The 14,731-nt window shown below is 36.6% G+C and overlaps 1 protein-coding gene across 3 annotated transcripts in view; it reads left to right on the plus strand.

Annotated features, from left to right (window-relative positions):
• The window catches only part of ELOVL7 (ELOVL fatty acid elongase 7), a 96,481-nt gene extending 88,774 nt beyond the window's left edge, over nt 1-7,707 (plus strand). For all 3 annotated transcript variants that reach the window (XM_050794384.1, XM_050794382.1, XM_050794383.1), the window contains 2 exons: nt 1,847-1,983; nt 4,653-7,707. In XM_050794384.1, coding sequence (XP_050650341.1) covers nt 1,847-1,983; nt 4,653-4,862 — 347 coding nt within the window. In that variant the 3' untranslated portion in view covers nt 4,863-7,707. The remainder of the gene's footprint in view (nt 1-1,846; nt 1,984-4,652) is intronic.
• The last annotated feature ends 7,024 nt before the right edge of the window (nt 7,708-14,731 follow it).

Raw genomic sequence — 14,731 nt, forward strand, 5'->3', positions numbered from 1 at the left:
CTTGACTCCTAAACTATCAGTAGTAGACAACTATTCTATTTTTAAATTAACCTAGAAAAGGTGTTCTTACACCACAATAATGTGTTTATTCAAATTTCCTTTGGGAAAGAAGACCAATCCAAATGTAAATAATACAAGCTGGAAAGTTGTTAATAAGCTTAATTAATTCAGTTCCTTCTGACTTGAAATTTATGGTAATTGAGGGATTAGCTAAAATATGGCTTTCTCTCGTCAGAAGGAGAAAGTTTATGTAGAACAGTGTAGCATAAATGAGGCTTTGGGAGAATACTTAACTACTTAAAAGTAATTATTTAAAACAGGTTATTTTAACAGAGTACTTCAGCATTGCTAGTATCTAGAAATATCTAGAATTGCTGCAATTATGAATAATTATTTAAAAGCAATTTCTACTGTGTAATGGTTTTATTAGATTTTTCATTAGATTATATTAGAAGTGATGAATTTGTATTTTCCTTTAAACTTTCTGTAATGCATAGTGTTTATGAATTCAGTTCTTCTACCATAATCTAAATCGATGAGGTTTTGCTTTATTTCCAGAATTAAAGAATACTGGAATTAAGAAAATAGAATGTTTCTGAGAAAAATGTAAATTCCAGGTCAACATTACTAAGCTGAGTCAGGCTATACATAAAGAACACATATTCTTCCAGATTGTTCTCTTAGGCAAGGGACCCCAGGGAGAGTGTTCCCTCTGCCACACTTTCAGCTAAACACCATTACCCCTTCTGCTGTATTACTGGTCCAGCTAAAGACAACTGAAGTGATCTTTTCTTACATTCCCATGTGTTCTTTGCTTCTATTCTCAATTGAAGGGGATCGGTAGGAAATGTGGTGAAATGAGAAGAGGAAAACCAAGATGGGAAGGCATAATCAATTGGAAGCCGTAAATAAGGATGGTGTAACAGTTAGTAGATATTTACTTTGGGAAAACAATAATTCATTAAAGTAAATTCAGCAGTTTGCTAATGAAAGCCAGTGGTTTTACTGCCAAAATTATTTAATGAAGATTATTGAGAGTAGGAAAAGTAAATTTGATTCCACACATATACAAAAATATTCTTAGCAGCTTTATTCAGAATAGCCCAGTTTGGAAGCAACCCACATGTCTGTCGATAGGAGAATGGGTAAATGATGATGCATTTATATGGTATAATACTACACAGTAGTAAAAATACAAACTACCAATATATGTACCAGGTACAAAAGAGTACATCCTGTGTAATTCCATTTATGTGAAGTTTAATAGCAGACAAAAGTAATAGTTGGTGATAAGAAGTTAAAGCTACCTTGGGAGCTCATGGGAATCTTAAGTGGTGTTGGAAATGTTCTATATCTTGATCTTGGTAGTGACATGGGTGTATACATACATGAAAAATCATCAAGTTAAGATTAATGTACTTTGTATATTTTTATACATTAACCCTCACTAAAATATGAATTAACATTATTTAGCAACTATTATTATTTAGCAACATATATTTATTTAGCATTTAGCATATATTTTTAGCATTTAGCATAATTATTTAGCAACATATATTTAAAAGGTAACTCAACTAAGTGTAAGTAAACTCAAATTGTAAGACCACCTTAAGCTAAGATATAACAAAATGAAGATATGCTAATTTACTTTCTCAGGTTCATATCTTATATTTTACTAAATATACTATCCAGCCCCCTCTAAGTTGATAGTTATTTAACAGGATTGATATTTTATATATTTTTTTCCAAAATTCAAGAAATAATTATACAAAAATCTCAGTTCGGATGAAAATGTGGTTCATTTTAAGGAACAATGGCCCCACGTTACAATAATTTTATTTTCCAGGTGGTTTGGGAACATTCCATGCCCTTCTAAATACAGCTGTACATGTAGTCATGTATTCCTACTACGGACTCTCAGCACTGGGACCAGCCTACCAGAAGTATTTGTGGTGGAAAAAATATTTGACATCATTACAACTTGTGAGTAATTAACTCTCTTTAAAACCATATATGAAGCAACTACAGTCACTTGTTTTCACTGTGAACTAGGATACTAGTTATATAAAGAAGAAAGTTAACAAAACAATAGGGGTAGAGTGTCTGTCCCCTACATGATATGCCATCATTGTTCTTAATAACATTAGATGAACTTTGGTAACCAAAAGGCTGAGACAATTAAACAAGTGTGCATTTTTATGCCATCTTTATACTATTTTATGCATTTATACAAGAATAAATAAATTTGTGATTAAAGTAACTCCAAAGTTATATGACCCTCAATAGGCATAATACCTGTTAGAAATTAGAAATTCCATTAGCTCTAGATGGCCTTGAGGGAATGCAACTTTGAGGGAACGATGAGCCTTCCTGTGTGCTTACCTATCTAGTCCTAACATTTATAAGTTCGTCTTTCCTCCAGTCAATAAAAAGCATTGTGAGAATTAAACATGTAGAGGGTTAGACCAACATATATGTATTACCTAAATTTGAATACTGCCCTTATATAAACAATGTTTGAAAGAGCAGAGGCACTCAGTTTAGACCTAATAATACATTCTAAGTGTTAATTCTCAACATATATGGTATTTAACTTTTTTGGAGACTCATTATGGGATTGAGATGATGATTTGCTTTACATTTTATTAGTGTCCATTAAAAGGAGAATTCTGCCATCCTTGTATTTCCACATTTGCAATCTATGATAAATTGATGTCATATTCTGCCAGTAACATCAATGAGAAAGTATGAATTTGATTTAGATAGCATGTTGAAGATTAATTCTTTATTAAAATTCTGTAACTTCCTAAATGAAATTTGGCACATTCATATAATGTATTCTCCCAGGTGAGAGACTGACATTTTAATGTATAAGGATCCTAAATCAAGATCAGAGTATTTCCTTGCAGTTATTTGTTGTATCTGAAACAGGCAGCAAACTAAATGACCAACCATAAGGAAATGGTAAAACAGATTATTTTAATTCATACTTTGAGATACTATGAAGTCATGAAAATTACTCACCATTGCTTCTTTAAAAAATATTATTTTCTCAAAGTAGTATATGCTCATTGCAAATATGTGAGAACACCTAATTAAGAAAAGAGAAAAAAATACATGTAATTCTGCCACCCAGGGATAATCACTGATGATATTTTTATTTTGTTTTCGTCCAGTTTTTCTCTCAGGCATATGTGTACACCTTTTACATTATTTGTATAGATTGCATATATAATTTTGTATTTTGTATTTAGGCTTTTTTTTTCTCTTAGCATACTCTTAAATGTTGTACAAACTTTTTAATAATGTGGAAAAATATGGATGTAGAAAAAATAGGATGAACATTTGTTTATTATATTCTCAAAGATGTCAATTATACACAAACATACACATGCATAGAATGTTGAGGACATCGCTTAGCCTTCCTAAAGTTTTTTTTTTCTCTTTTGCAAAATGAGAGGAATAAGTGGCTATGCTATGGGAATGTCATAAATATACATTAAGATAATGCAAGGAAAGTTGATGATAAGGATAAAATAATAAAATAAACTATAAGAAAATCTTAACCATGATTAATAAGACCAATTGTGGGTAATTGTTACCTATTTCTTTATAGAGTTTTACTTTTCTAAAATTTCTGCAGAACACATGTTGCTTTTTAATCAGGGAAAACATGATAACCAGAAAATCTGAATATTAGCTTAGAAAAGGTCCCTCTTGGGACTGTGTAAGATGTTCTGCCCCACAGAGCCCTTGAGCACTACTAGAAGGGCCACCTTCTCTCTCACACCTTATAGATTCTCTGCCTCAGTTGGCAGTTCAGACCCTTTTTTTTTTTTTTGAGATGGAATCTCGCTCTGTCACCCAGGCTAGAGTGCAGTGGCACAATTTCGGCTCACTGCAACCTCGGCCTCCCAGGTTCAAGCAATTCTTCTGCCTCAGCCTCCTGAGTAGCTGGGACTACAGGTGCTTGGCTAATTTTTGTATTTTTAGTAGAGACGGGGTTTCACTATCTTGGCCAGGCTGGTCTCGAACTCCTGACCTCGTGATCCACCCACCTCAGCCTCCCAAAGTGCTGCGATTACAGGCGTAATCCACTGCACCTGGCCCAGACACATTTTTATCTATGACCGTGGAGGACAAGTGGCAGGTATAAGGACTCAGAGATGCTTTGGCTACTACAAAATTCAAGGGGCTCTAAGTAAAATGTAATTATTTTCCAAAAATTAATATATCTGGTCCAATAACAGGACAGAATATTTGAAATTGAACTCATCCTGAGAAAATAGGCCACAATGTAGTACATGGTCATTTCATCATAGTCAAGGACTCAAGTCAGAGACTTATAGGGAAAACCTGCTCTGTTGATTCTCTGAGTAGTAAAAAGGTTGCTGCACTGCACAGCTCCAGGGAACATTTAAATATAGACCCTGCGGTTGTGCCATTTTGTGGTTCTGAATAGTGGATCCATACTTCCAACTGGCTTTTGACATTATACTACCCATTATCACTCCCAGGGAGGCTAGATTTAAAGATGGACTTCTCTGCCCAACAGTGCACTCCCTGCACTTTGGGAGTGGATAAACATAGGTAGGTAAAGAATTGTAACTCTCGATATCTGAATAACTTTTTTTCGTGTTTTCATTTCTTAGGTCCAGTTTGTTATTGTCACCATCCACATAAGCCAGTTCTTTTTCATGGAGGATTGCAAGTATCAGTTTCCAGTCTTTGCGTGCATCATAATGAGTTACAGTTGCATGTTTCTGCTGCTCTTTCTCCATTTTTGGTACCGTGCTTACACCAAAGGTCAGAGGTTGCCCAAAACTGTGAAAAATGGAACTTGCAAATACAAAGATAACTGAAGCCCAACATAAGTCTATGATTGAAACTGATACATTGTCTTCCTTGACAATCAAGAGATATTTGCCTATGCAGTGCATTTTGTATATTTTTCAAAACTAAGAGCTTGTATTTTTATGATAAGTTATTGGGATGTCTGATATTTGAGAGCCCAAAGCTTCCAGATAACAGTCTTCTGATAATTAGAGCCTACAGCAGCCAGAAGTTGTTTTTTTTTTTTTTTTTTTTAGCTGCTTTTAAAGCTAATCCAAAGGTTTTGTTTAACACATTTTGTTACAGTGCAAAAAGATATGAAGCAATACAGTACTCTTCAAGGAAGTCCAGTAAAGATGAAAAATATCATTAGATATTTTGAGCACAGACAGAGATCCATGTGTTACAATAGATTCCTTCTGCCGGGTCTGGAAAGTCTGGAAACCAACCATAGGCCCTAGCTTTGTCATTTATTGGCTGTACTCAGAAGATGCTATGTTTGCTCTAGAGTTAACTCCCATTTTAGCAAGCTAGCACAGGTGAAAATTGAGTGAGTTTTTGATAACTTGTCATTCAAAATCATTATTGATAATTTTCAATGGATCTTTTGAGTAGCCATCACCAGTTTTGCTGATAAGAGTTCCTCACAACCCATTTGTTGTACAAACTGTTTCAGAGTAACCATACTTTGGGTTAGTACGCTAATGCACTTGACACCAAGTTTCATTCAGCTGATTATTTTCAAAACAAGGTGATTTGTTTTAATGGGTTAATGAACACTTTGCTATTACTGTTTTACAATTAACTTTGTAGATCTCTGGAAAGAGGTGAATTTGTCAATGAAAAAAGTACTGTGTGGTTCAGTGGGAAAAAGTTGTCTGTTATAGTATCACATCACTGTCTTACATTGTCATGGTTTAAATTATTATCTTGGTTAAATATATAGGTTAGATACTTAAATGTTCATATCATGAGCATACTACAGGTACTACCCTTAAATTATAAATAATATTACCCATTGTACACAGTTTCCAGATATGGTTTAGAGTGGCTGTGAAGCAACTAGAGGCAAATTGTGGCACAGAGAATATCCAGGGGAAAATTGATTATGTAAGCAAGGGCTGTTCTACTTTGAGAGAGAGACAGACAGACTATATAATAGTTATAGATTATATAATTAATGTTATAGATACACTGACCAATAAAGTATTTTCTGGAATTATGAATTAATTAACAACCTGGATTTCTGTTTCCAGACCTATAAACCATGTAATGAAAGACTGAAATTCATTTGGCATAGGCTTTGTTTCTTTAAAATTGCTACTTTCTAAAATTCTGTTATTTTTACATTTTCCTGTTAGAGAATCAAAACTACTAGTCAGTAGAGTTTTGTCCAAGCAATAACAATATTTGGACATTTGTGAATTTTTCCCTATTTTTTTCTTCTTTTATTTATAGTCAATTTTGAAGGACTGTTTATGTTTGTAGGACGTTAAACAACTAGTACTTAAAGCCCCAGTGAATGTTGAACACACAGAGATACTTATTGTACAACAATGCCTAAGTTTTACTCAATACCATGGCCTTTTATGTTTACACTTACCAGATTCATAAGGTTATTTGCCTTTAAGTGATCTCTTGTGATTTTTACTTGATTACTGTATGAGAAGGTAAAGGTTGATAAATGGGAGTAATTATATATATAACATTTATTATTTTTTTTTTCTGAAGCAGAGTTTTACTCTTGTTGACCAGGCTAGAGTGCAATGGCGCGATCTTGGCTCACTGCAACCTCGCCTCTCTGGTTCAAGTGATTCTCCTGCCTCAGCCTCCCAAGTAGCTGGGATTACAGGCGCCTGCCACCACGCCCAGCTGATTTTTGTATTTTTAGTAGATACAGGGTTGGCCAGGCTGGTCTCGAACTCCTGACCTCAGGTGATCCTTCCACCTCGCGCTCCCAAAGTGCTGGGATTACAGGGGTGAGCCACTGCGCCCGGCCATAATTTTATATTTTTAGAAAAAAAAGAATAAAGGACAAAAAAGCACAGCTAAATGAAACTACTGCTCTAATTTATTCCACTGGAAAGGTCTCAGGACTCCTTAACTGTTTTCCAGGTTTGGCTCTTCATATCTAACCTGTGCTAAAATGAGAAGGTATGCTAGGTGCTGTTATAAATCACACCATTTCCAAAGACCCCAAGTAGTATAGAGACCAAAATGAGGCAAAAATAAAAGAGATGAAACAGGAGAGTTTATTTCTTGCATACTTTCCGACCTTCATCATACAACCTCTCCTAACCTCCCCGTAGTCTTTAAAATGTTTAACTTGCCTATGAGCTAACATGTAATAAAGCACGTACTCAATTATATGAATAGAAGTGGAGAGCCAGAATGCTACAAAAGAAATCACGGCTGCTAGAAGTATCCTCCATAGAAACATCAACATGATTGTGGATCAAAATGATTTTCACTGGATATAGAATTTGTATGGGCCATATTTATTAAAAGAGTTCTGTTTGGTCACATAGAGTTCTTTTGGGATTTCATCCCACTTTTCAGGACTTATTTTGTTTGGGTTTGCTTACCTAACCAGCAACAACAACAAAATAAGCAGTTCCAAAATCTAGTTTATTACATAAATCTCTATGAATCCTTGAGGGCCTATATCTATATTATAAATAAATACAAATATAGATTTTTAAATATCTATGGGACTTTGCCATTTACAGCCTTAATTATAAAATTATGAGATTATTTTCTCTCCATTACCCTTTATTTCTGTTAACTTTTTAAAGACTGGAACATTCTGTGGATGTTGTCAAAGTTTGAGTTTGTTTTTCCGTGTACTATAATAAATTTGTGATATCGCATGTATATGTGTGTGTATTTTTCATTTTGGAATCTAGCTGCATGTGTTTGCATGGGTTGGTGGCTTTTAATTTGAATACTCACAAATCAAAGTTATTTTACATGTTTCTTGTACACGTGCTGTGTTCATCTTTGGGGTACAGAGATACCTGGGACATAATTGGGATCTCCTGGAGCTTACCAACTGGCGGATGAAATTATGTGACAGGGCAGTAGATGACAGGTGCCAGATGAGTGACAGTTCTGCCACTTAGCAGACAGGGAAGACTCTATGAAGGAATTTGAATTTGAGTTATGTGTTTTGGTTGTACAGAATTTCAAAATTGGTGGTATGTTAGTAGGCAAGGTTTTTTAAGTGGAAAGAATTAACAAAAAAGAATAATTTTGCCATCCTGCTGGCTCTAATAAATGGGATCACTGGTTGCTAAAACAATTAGATGAAAGGTTGATGGGGATGGCTTGTGCTGATACGACCGAACACATTGATCAATCTTAATGTCATTCAGAGTGGGACAACCAGATATTTTGTCTCTTAATACACTATAATACTCTGAGGTTTTCATGGCAAAAAGTTTTTTGAACTTGAATCTAATCAATCCTCTTTTTATAAACTTCTAGTTACAGGAAATACAATATATAGAGGAAGAGTTAAAAGACGCCAAGAGGATACAATCAGCCAAGTCCAAAATGTAGGAAATTCCATAGAACAAATGACCTGGTTTCTTTAATAAATAAATGACATTTTAAAAAAAAGAAAAGCAGAGAAGGCAACTTTTGTAGATAAAAGACTTAAGATATACTAACCAAATGTCATTTGAATCCTGATTTGAACAAACCAAATCATAAAAGGATATTCTTATAACAATCAGATATAACTGAACAAGAACTAAATTTTAAAAGACAGAAATGATTAATATTGGATATTATTACTGTATTGCAGATGTATATTTTTAAAGTCCTTACCTGTGAGATACATACACTGAAGTACATATATGTAAAATGATAGGTTGTCTGATTTCACTTTAACATACTCTAGTAAAAAGAAAGGAGGTGTTCATAATTGTTAAAGTTGGCTAATGGGTTCACTTAATAGGAGTTTATTTTACTCTTCTGTCTACTTTTGTGTATGTTTGAAATTATCCAGTTTTTAAAAAGCAATGTATGTATTATAATATTTTGAATAGATGTTATTTAAGTTAGGAACCAAAATGACAGAATTGACATGATTTTCACTGGTAGTTAGTCAGTATTTAGGGTGCTCACTGCATCTAAGTGTCATGAAAAACTTTAAAATGTACTAGACGTGGTCCCTGCCCTTAAAATGTTTACAGTTTAAAAAGACAGGCCTATATCAAATTTTAATAAAAACAAAGGTGGCATACCTGTTGACAAGTGAAAAGTGTATTACAGATTTGCAATATATATTTTCCTAATGTTAAGTAGTTACCTTTGATGAAACAAAAAATAATGTTCATCAGGACCCACTGAAGATGTTTGATGGAGGAGTAGCAATATCAGCCTGGTTAGGAGAGCCTCTGGAAAAGAATCCCTTCCATGGAGCCCAAGGCTCCCCGTCACCAGCATTTTCCAGTATTTCCCTCTTGTAGGAGGTAATTGGGTGTAACAGACTGTAGTTATTGTCTGTCATTCCAAAGCATCATGCCATGTAGCTAAGTACTCTGGGGAGGGGCAGGGATACAGAGAAAATCTGCATATACCATATACCACCAGGGAAGAAGATGTCTTTGTATGCCTCCTTGGGTACCAAATACAATAGAGTCTAGGTCTGTTTCCTTCTACTTTCCCAGGAGTCCTACACAACAACTTTCACTTACATGTCAATGGTCAAAACTGCCTCATGGCCATCTCTAGCTGCAAGGGAAGCTGTGAACTAATTTTCTAGACGAGTACATTGTCCTCTCCAACGAAATTAGATTCTGTTAGAAAGAAGGTAAGAGATGAAGTTTGAGTAAGCACCTGATGTAACCTCACCCACTGACAATCCACCACCATGATGGGCCATTATTTTGCACAGAAGTACATATAATTTTTCAAGTGTCTAAATGGAAAAGTGATTGAACACACTTATTTAGGGCCAGCACTGTGCCTGGCATCAGCAAATGATTAAATCATTACTTTTGGATGAATATATATACACATAAGTTACACATAATGTATTATATATAATAGATTCATTCAAAATGATATACTAATATAATTTAAAATATAGTCTATATATTATAATTCAGTGTATATATTTAACATATATTTTTCCATCAGTATACTATTTGTATAGCCTTTATTATCTTTATATAAATAGTATTGTTGTTTCTCAAGCTGTTACAGTTTATCTATTATTGACTAACAAATCACCCCTAAATGTGATGACTTACAGCTACATCAAAGCTACATCTCTCACTACTTTGAAGGATCAATGATTTGAGAAGCTGAGTGGTTATTGTTTGGGGTCCCTAGTGCAACTGCAGTCAGACTGTGGCTTAACCAGGAACCAGGGGGTTGAGGCAGTGGGGGATGACTGGAGATCTCTGTGTAGTCTCAAGTCCTCTCCGTGTAATCTTTCCCCTTGGGCTACTTTGAGCTTCCTCAGAGCATGGCAGTCTCAGGGGAGTCGGACCGAAGGCTTCAGCAGTAAGCATTCCAGTGAACAAAATGAAAGCAGTATTGCCTTTTATAACATAGCCATAGAAGTCAGGGAATGTCACTTCCCCTGTACAAAAGCCCACCCGTTTTCAAGAGGAGAGGACACAGACCATGTCCCTCAATGGGAGGAATGTAAAAGTTACCTCATAAGAACATGTAGGATGGGAGAAATACTGTACTTGGAAAATACAGTCTGCCACACAAAGTATTACCTAAAATGGATAGGAATACTTATTTTTCTCTTTAGAAGAGTTAAAGCCTATCTTTAATTCACACAGTTCTGGTTTGTATTGACTAGTGCTGTAGATGAAAGTAAGTGCTGTTTTATTTTTTCACTAAGAAAATGGCCCCTTGCACAGAGAAATAGACTCAGATTTGAGTGTGGAGTTGAAGGTAGGTCCCTTGATTAAATGAGAGCAAGGGTTATAGTTCTCTTTGTTTCAAGCAGCATAAGGTACATAATGATTGGGGAGGGGGTGGGGATGGAAATCCCTCTAGATGTTTCTAGCAGATACAACCACAATATAACAGGCCACACAACATGTCTTTTATACCAGGCTGCCCCAGAGAGAGGGCCACAGGGCTCTTCCTGGTGCTGGCTGGGCATGTTCATACCTTTTATTGACAGCCGGTATCAGGTCAGGCTGTACATGTACCTATAACTCAACAAAGTTACAAACTATAACACTCTTCAAATCTAAATATGAACATTTTTGCCTATATTCAAACTACAGCATTATGAAAACATTGCTGCACCTTGTTTGTATTCTAGGACCTACAGGATTCAATGAGTGTGGGATGCACTCAGGTTACTAAAGGGAGAAAGCTTGGCATGAGGTAGTATCTCTAAGTGCCCAGGCCACACCAAAGGACACTCTGTACATAGTCCTTACAACTTAAATAAGAATGATATAAGCATCTGAGTATTTGAATGTGGAGATGTAAACTCAGAGCTACTGTGTTCTTTTTTCTTTTTTTTTTTTAAGAGATGGGTCTTGCTCTGTTGCCCCAGCTGGAGCACAGTGGCACCTTCATAGCTCACAGTAGCCTTACACTACTGGGTTCAAGCAATCTTCCTGCCTCAGCTTCCTGAGTGGCAACATGCCTGGATAATTTTTTTTATCTTTTGTAGAGACGAGGTCTTGTCATGTAGCCCTGGCTGGTCTGGAACTCCTAGCAGCAAACGACTCTCCCACTTCAGCCTCTCAAAGCACTGGGATTACAGACAGGAGCCCCCTTGCCTAACCTTCTATCTTAAAAGTTGCACAAATTCTGGTCAGTGTGTCTTTTGCCCATTAGGGGTTATCTCGCCCATGAATTTATGCCTTTCCTTTTATTCTTGTGGCCACCCTCGTTCAGACCCGAATAATTTTTCCTAGATTATCATATTATCCTAGATTATAATATAGTCTAGATTATATTATAATAATATTTGCCTAGATTATAATATTATTATATTATCTCTGTATAAAAGCCTTTCATCCTACTAGATGCTGTCATGGTGAGGACGCATGGTACACTGGTTGGGAGCACAGCCTGCCTGGTGAAATCCTGACTCTGTTTTTTAATCGCTCTATAACCTGGACAGCTTCTCTGTCTCTTAGTGTCCCAACTGAAAATGGAGACAATACTTCTTTATCCAGTTATTGAGGGATATTAGATGAGTTAAAACAGGGAAAACTTTTAGAGCAGTGCTTTCCTTCCAGTTACTCAGGCTAAAAACCTCAGAGTCATCCTCAGGTCCTTTCTCTCTCACTCAACGTCAAATCCAACAAGAAATCCTGCTGGCTTCCTCTCAAAGTATAACCAGAATCTGACCAACCCTGGGCCCTTATCATGTCATGCCTGGATTCCTGGAATAGCTTCCTGTCTGACTCTCTGCTTCTGCCTTTACTTCCCTAAAACTTCTTGTCCAAATAGCAACCAAAGTCATCTCTTGAAATATACATCAGACCATGTAACTCTTTTCTTCCGAACCCTCCAAAGGTTTCTGGTTTTACTGAGCATAAAAACCGTGTCATTGCTTCTCTGTTCTCACCGCGTACAAACCCCCACTTTGCTCCCTCTGCTCCAGCCACACTGGCCTCCTTGCTGGTTGCTGGACCATTGTAAGTGCATTTCCATCTTAGGGTTCTTCATTTATTTTTCTCTGCCTACAGGACTGTTTCCAAAATAACTGCTTGGCTAAACCCTTCAATTCCCTCCTTTGTTCAAATCTCACTTTTTCAGTACTGCAGCCTGCACCCTGATCTTTCTTTTTTCTATACAGCACTTATTACCTTCTAACATGCTATACAATGCATTTAGTTACTATTAATATTGTTTATTAACTGTCTTCCTCATGAGAAAGTAATCTCTTCAAGGGTAGATGATTTTGTCTATTTTGTTCACTGCAAGTGCCTAGAACAATGACTGGCATGTTACAGGAGTTCAATAACTGTTGTTGAATGAATGAATGAAGCACTGAATAAGCATGTGCTATTGTTACAAGTTTTCTTCCTCTGCTCACTCTAGTTAGTGGTTTAGGCAATCATCCAACAATTTGTTAAACTCCTACTGTATGCCAACCACTGTGCTAGAATATAAAAAAACAAGTCAAATAATACCAATCCCCACAGAGATTTTCACTTGGCTAGAGGGCAACAAACATGTAAACAAGTCAAGTCAGATATTCTGCTGTTAAATGAGTAGTTTTTGTTTGTTTGCTTGCTTGTTTGTTTGTTTGTTTTGAGATGGAGTATCTCTCTGTCGTCCAGGATGGAGTACAGAGGCGTGATCTCAGCTCACTGCAACCTCCGCCTTCCGGGTACAAGCAATTCTCCTGCCTTAGCCTCCTGAGTAGCTGGGATTGTAGACACCTGCCATCACACCTGGCTAATTTTTGTATTTTTAGTAGAGACAATAAAAACTGGACCCCTTCCTTACACCACATACAATGGATTAAAGACTTAAATGTATAACCCCAAACTATAAAAACCCTGAAGGACAACCTAGGTAATACCATTCTGGACATGGGAACAAGCAAAGATTTCGTGACAAAGATGCCAAACGCAATTGCAACAAAAGCAAAAATTGACAAATGGATATAATTAAACTAAAGAGCTTCTGCACAGCAAAAGAAACTATCAAGAGCATAAGTAGACAGTTTATAGAATGAAAGAAAATTTTTGGAAACTATGCATCTAACAAAGGTCTGATATCCAGCATCTACAAGGAACTTAAACAAACGTAAAAGAAAAAAAAATATTAAAAAGTGAGCAAAGGACATGAACAGTTTTCAGAAGAAGACATATATGCGCCCAGTAAGCACATGAAAAAAACCTCAACATCACTGATCATTAGAGAAATACAAATCAAAATCACAATGAGATTTCATGTCACACCAGTCAGAATGACTATTATTAAAAAGTCAAAAAATAAAACAGATGCTGGCAAGGTTGCAGAGAAAAAGAACGCTTATACACTGTTGGTGGGAGTGTAAATTAGTTCAACCACTGTAGAAAGCAATGTGGTGATTCCTCAAAGAGCTTAAAACAGAACTACCATTTGATCCAGCCATCCCATTACAGGGCATATATCCAAAGAAATATAAATCATTCTATCATAAAGACACATGCACACATATGTTCACTCCAGCACTATTCACAATAGTAAAGACATGGAATCAACCTAAATGCCCACCAATGGTAGACTGCATAAGGAAAATGTGGTACAGATACACCATGGAATACATGCAGCCATAACAAGGAACAAGGTCATGCCCTTTGCAGGAAACTGGATGGGGCTGGAGGCTATTATCCTTAGCAAACTAACACAGGAACAGAAAACCAAATAACACATGTTCTCACTTATAAGTGGAAGCTAAATGATGAGAACGCATGGACATATAGAGGGAACAACAGACACTGGGATCTGAGGGTGAAGGCTGGGAGGAGGGAGAGGATCAGGAAAAATAATGAGAGTCTAGGCTTAATACCTGAGTGATGAAACAATGTATGCAACACACCCCCGCGGCACAGGTTTACCTATATAACAAACCTGCACATGTACCCCTGAATTTAAAATATAAATAAGTAAATACCAAGAAGCAGCTTCTCCTCTCCTTCTGGAATCTCTGCCTGGTTCAGCCCACCTGCCTCCTCTCCTGCCTCCACCATGTCCATCAGGATGACCCAGAGGTCCTACAAGGTGTCCACCTTGTGGGCCCGGTGCCTGCATCAGCTCCTGGAGCCTCTCCCAAGTGGGCAGCAGCAGCTTCCAGGGTGGCCTGGGCAGAGGCCATAGTGGGGCCAGTGGCATGGAAGGCATCACCACCATCATGGTCAAGCAGAGCCTGCTGAGCCCCCTTACCTGGAGAGGGACTCCAACA

This window comes from Macaca thibetana, chromosome 6, assembly GCF_024542745.1.
Source record: "Macaca thibetana thibetana isolate TM-01 chromosome 6, ASM2454274v1, whole genome shotgun sequence".
NCBI classification, from domain to species: domain Eukaryota; kingdom Metazoa; phylum Chordata; class Mammalia; order Primates; family Cercopithecidae; genus Macaca; species Macaca thibetana.